At 49.0% G+C, this 5,402-nt stretch overlaps 1 protein-coding gene across 1 annotated transcript; it reads right to left on the bottom strand.

Moving 5' to 3' along the window:
* Positions 1-932: 932 nt before the first annotated feature.
* LOC109307438 (DNA repair and recombination protein RAD54-like) lies at positions 933-5,369 on the bottom strand. Its single transcript, XM_019531369.1, has 5 exons — positions 5,268-5,369; positions 5,091-5,177; positions 3,405-3,524; positions 2,775-2,835; positions 933-1,094 (listed from the first exon to the last, which is right to left on the bottom strand). Exons 1-5 carry the CDS (start codon positions 5,268-5,270, stop codon positions 955-957), a joined length of 411 nt encoding a protein of 136 aa, XP_019386914.1. The 5' UTR covers positions 5,271-5,369; the 3' UTR covers positions 933-954.
* Between the last annotated feature and the right edge of the window lie 33 nt (positions 5,370-5,402).

Genomic DNA, 5,402 nt, shown 5'->3' with positions numbered 1-5,402 from the left:
GACCCCAGCTGACTTCCTGCCCTTTGGGCAGGGGGCTGGACTCGATGATCTCCCGAGGTCCCTTCCAGCCCTAATGTCTATGAAATCTATGAAGAGCTGAAACATAGCTCAGAGGCTCAGTTAAATCAGCATCAGATTTCCTCCCACAACCATAACACAGACATGTGCTAGAACCATATCGGAGCAGGAGAGACCACTTTCTCGTGCCTACCATCCTGGAATCTGATGTAATGGGTTTGCCAGCGGCCACCCAGGCTAAAAGCATCCCACAACTCTCAAACAGCCGCCATCACTGCAGCAGCCAAGCACCTCAATCTTTTAACACATTTATCCTCAAGTCACCCCTGCAAGGCAGGGACATGCGATCTTCACAGCACAGATGAAACACTGAGGCACAGAGGGGACAGACAACTTGCCTACAATGTCACATAAGAGGCCAAGACTTGAACCTCCGCCTTTCAAGCCCTAAGTTAGTACCTACCACCAACCTTGCCATATGGCAAACCCTCCAAGTTATAAAAAGGGTGGAGAAGTGACTGCTCTGGGTGAGGTTGTCTAAAAGTTCCCATTCAAATCCCCTGTTTTCAGTCAGCTGTGTCCTTTGGCTTGTACCTTCCTGCTGGTACTTCCTGACTGAGCACTGGACCAGTCAAGCTTTAATATTCTCTGAACAACTTTCCTCCATGGAGCACAGACTCTCAGAGAAGCAGACTTAAAGGTCTGACAGGCCACTGAGTAATGGGAAATCAAAGAGCCCATTCCCTGGACAAAACACAAAACAACTGATTGTAGATCTGGTTCCATCCTTTACTATTTCTACAAGGAGAAACAGCCCAGAGCCCCTCCAAATTTCACAGGCTACATTTGGCTCAAAGCCACAGGGGAATGGAAGAAATAAATATAGGAGGAGGTTGGAGTTAAAATTAGCACTGATGATTTCCCTCTGGGGGTAACTCACTTGTCTATTTTCAGCTGGTCGTGCGCGCTCAGTGGAGGGGGCTCATAGAGAACCAGAGCTCCTTCTTCAAAAGGGTCGTGGAGAGAGTTCCTCACCCCTGCCCGCTTGATGCCCAGTGCCCTCAAGCCCAGAGGCCCTAAAAACAACCATAGACAAAGTTCAAAGGGTCACCCGAGAAAACCAAGCCTTACCATAGACCAGGGGTCTAGAAACAAGGTGTTGCCTGGCTGGAGGAAGCTGAACAAGCAATGTGCAGTGCTGGGGATGCAGGCAAAATACAGATGCTCTCTGAAGCCAGGCTGTAGCTTGGATGGATGGCTTGCTTGCTGATAGCAGGGAACACAGAGCACTTCCACCCACCAGACCCACACAGACCTAGCAACTCTCCCTCTGCAAAGCAGCACGATGCCTTCCACCACAGCACACAGGGGCTGCTGCTGTTTCCTGATTCTCAAGGGCCATAATTTCACTCTACTTAAAGAGAAGCCTGGCCATTCTCTGAGCACTGTACTTTAGAAAGCCACTGTGCCAAGGCCTCCTCTCAGATACCTGCACACACTGAGGGCAGAAGGGGACTTTTGGCAGCTGTCTACCTTTACAACACCCTATTTTGTACGGCACTAGCACGTCTTGTAATGGCAACATATAATCTACTGCATTATCATCCTTCTGCTGTGCAGTAGATGTTGAGGCCTTTCAGGTCAACAGCCAGATAGAACAGTAGAAGACAGGGATGCAGAATCTGGCCATTGCCCTAGCATCATCTGTTGTATGTAGAAACACACGTGCCCTGGAACAGAGATGGTCACAAACATCAAGCAGGCCCAAACCCTTCTTCCGAAATCTCAGTGCAAACACAAATAACAGTGCCTAGTACCCAGCAAGTAACTCTATCCTAAGGCCTGACTCTTGTCAGAGACGACTGCAGCTGGGACGCAGCTCCCTAAGGACCATATTCATCACAAAACCAATAACATGCTTCTCGTCGAAGGTCTGCATGCTACTCACGCTCAAAAGAGAGATCATAAGATCGTACATGCAGGTGTGGTCTGCCAAATCTCACCACAAAAACACGCAGTTGCCATTACAGATGGCACCTTTCATAGTAAATGCCGAGGAATTCAAACTTCTTTTCAAACCTACTTTTTCAGCTCCTACGAACTTTGTCAAACCAGTTCCTTTTGGGCTGGTTATTAAATGCTTGACTTGGCCCAAAGTCTCCAAGGCATCTTTTTGTTTTGTTTTTAATCAATACAGTTGAAGCAAAATTGGCTGACCTGTTTTGGAATTATTCAGTCAGGGGGAAAAATGGCCCCATTTGTTCCCATCAGCAAGTCTGTGCTTCGCTGATTTGAAAATAGCTGAAGCCACAAACTTCAGAACAATTCTTGCTTTAAATAGCACCTTCAGACTCCCGAGCACCCCACTGAACATAAAGAAAACTGGCATGCGTTATCGGTCTCCCGCACATTCTGTCTTGTTAGCAATCTTAGGGTTTTGCAGGTTAAATAATACCCCTGGAGCCAAGAAACTGTCTTGCACTTGTATCCGGTAATGCGGCATACAATTTTACAGCATTACATAAAATACTTAACAGCAACAACATGGAAACCAGTGCAGGATAATCCTAACTAAACGCTGCTAAGAAAGAGATCAATTCACTAATGTGCTAGTTTTTTTGTTTCCCAAATTAACTCTGAACTTCTCAAGTGCGCCCCAGTAGAAAGGATATTTCATAAACCCAAGCACCATCTATTTTATGAAGTTAGATTTTGTCCAAATCATTATTATTCGGAGAAAGAAAGAGTCATCTTACCTTTATAATTTGGAATGGGGACTTTGAAGGGTTTTGACAAAATGCTGCGGATAAACGCCTCCTACGGATTGAGAAAGGAAATTTATGTTAGAGCCATTTGCTATCAAAGGTAGCAATAAAACAGAACAAGATGCATACTAAGGGCCCCAGTCTACCAGCAGCTGTATGCTCTCCAGTGTCCACTGAGGCTTGTATCCCAGATATTTTTAAGTTACATCCAGCACAGAGAAAAAAAAAAAGAAAAATCACGATCAGCAAAAGCTCCCCTCTGGACTTTTCCTATCCCACTCTCAAATGCATGAAACTAACTGATACCATCTCTCCAACACCATCTGCCTCTTGCTTAAGTGCATTTTTAATCCCCCAGGTGCCAAGGTGTAATGTTACCATCCATAAAGGATCTGGTTATACAGCTAAAGTGATCTCAGCAGGCTGTCTAGGTGCTACAATGATACAATCAATAAGGTAATCCCGCAAGTCCTTTGCTATGGAGTCCCCATGAGACAAGGCAAGCCTTTACAAGACCTTAGTCCTGATCCATTCATGCTTTTGAAGTTAAGCAACAGATATTTAGTACAAAACCGCCCCAGCCTTGTGCTGACAACAGATCCTCTCAAGAAACCCACGTACATGTTTGCTGCTATCAAGGCAATGAGGCCGATTGGTAAGCTGAGCCAGGGGTTTCCGGAAAGGCGACATGTAGCATTGCCCACTCTCTGTGTCACTGCCAGGTTTCTGTCTCTTCGGCGTCTGGAAAAGAGAATCAGGACAGAACACGTGGGTATGCAGACACCCAAATAGGATAAAGGTATCACTATCGTGCTCAATAAGTGTCTAACTGCACAGACCATCCAAGTGAAATGGAAAACAGCAGATCGCTACTCCCTGCCCTTGTCCTACAACAAAGCCAGGTTCAGAAGGGACGCTACCAAGGTCAACGGGCCTCACACTTAACCTGTCCAGAAGCTAAAATGCTTAAAATATTCATATTTAGAAGATATCAATGAAAATGGTTGGGGGGCGGGGGCACAGGACTTGTGAGGAGAGGCTGAGGGAAATGGGCTGATTTAATCTACAGAAGAGAAGACTGAGGGGGATTGAATAGCAGCCTTCACCTCCCTGCAGGGGGGGTTCAAAGAGGATCGAGCTGGACTGGTCTCAGTGGGGACAGATGGCAGGACAAGGAGCAATGGGCTCAAGCTGCAGCAAGGGAAGTTGAGGTTGGATATTAGGAAAAACGCTCTCACGAGGCAAGTGGTGAAGTGCTAGAACAGGCTCCCCAGAGCCATGGTGCACTCTCCATCCTTGGAGGCTTTTAAGGCTTGGGTAGACAAAGCCTTAGCCGGGATGATGTAGTTGGGGCTGGTCCTGCTTGGAGCAGGGGGTTGGACTAGATGCGACTCCTGAGCTCCCTTCCAGCCCTCATTTTCTATGAATCTATATCCCTCAACTCCTTGCCAAACCACAGTGGTTCTGCTGCTAAAATACGAGGGTTTAAACGTCATGGAGCAGAAGACTGGATCAGCAAAAAATAGATTAGCTTTGTTTTCACTTTGCATCCTTCCTTCATTGGGAAAAGGAAACCCTGGGTGCTGGCACTCAGATCACAACATTCAATTCTTCCTGGAAGCAGGTGCATGTTGGGAGCCCTTATTATGCAGATGAAGAGACCATGCGTTTAAAAGCCAATTTTTAGACACTCAAAGTCACAAGCCAAAAGGAGATGGATGGCTTATGATGATCTCGCTGCAATTGTTTCTTTCACCGGCCCAGGTACCTCCCTAATGATTTCAGCACAAACTGGAATGACGGGTTGGACAAAGAAATCACTGGTTGAGGTTCCTGGCCTATAATATACTGCAAATCAGGCCGGGCTATCAGAATGCCCCTTTCTGCCTTAAAAAAAAATTTAACCAGCAGTGATGCCCAGCAATTTATCCCCCCGCAGCACAGCCAGGAGGAATCATGCGTGTCAGCGAGAGGCACCCGCTCTACCAAGCACACTCTGATTTTTGGTCTTGATGCAAATGCTCCTAAACACGTACAGAGTTTGGAGTTACACTTCAGTCCCAATCCCAGGAGACCGTGTCAAAAAAAGCAATGAGGTGCCAGCAGCCAGGGGGACCGAGTGCGAGGCAAGAAATCCCTGCCTAAATGAGAGACTTGCAGCTCGCTCTTGTAGGCGGGGGGACCCTGGGGGGGATGGGGGGTGCAGCCGTGGAAGCAGGGCATGGGGGGCTGCCAAAGGGGAAGGGAGCCCCGATGCCCCGGGGGAGGCTCGGTGGGGTGCGGGACATGGGGGGGGTTGGAGCTCACGGCGGGCGGGCGCCAGTCCTCGTCCTCGTCCTCGCAGGCACCGTCCGGCTTGCGCTTGGCCAGCTGGCTGGGCGCCAGGCTCCTCCGCTGCAGGGAGAGGGGGACGGTCAGGGGGAGCCCGTGGGGCGCAACCCCCCAAACAGGGGCAGGGCACGTGGGGAGCACCCAGCCCCTCACCATCTCCTCCCAGGGGATGTAGCCCCATGCGGGGCACTGGGCTGCAGCACGGGCTCGGGTGGGGGGGCTGACAATGAGGGGCAATGGTCACGGTTTGGGGGACAAGGGAGCAACGTAGGGCAGGGGGGGCAGTCC

This window comes from Crocodylus porosus, unplaced genomic scaffold (assembly GCF_001723895.1).
Source record: "Crocodylus porosus isolate Cpor-Errol unplaced genomic scaffold, CroPor_comp1, whole genome shotgun sequence".
Classification (NCBI taxonomy): domain Eukaryota; kingdom Metazoa; phylum Chordata; order Crocodylia; family Crocodylidae; genus Crocodylus; species Crocodylus porosus.
Note: the sequence above shows the minus strand (reverse complement) of the source record. Positions and strands in the feature narration are given on the sequence as shown.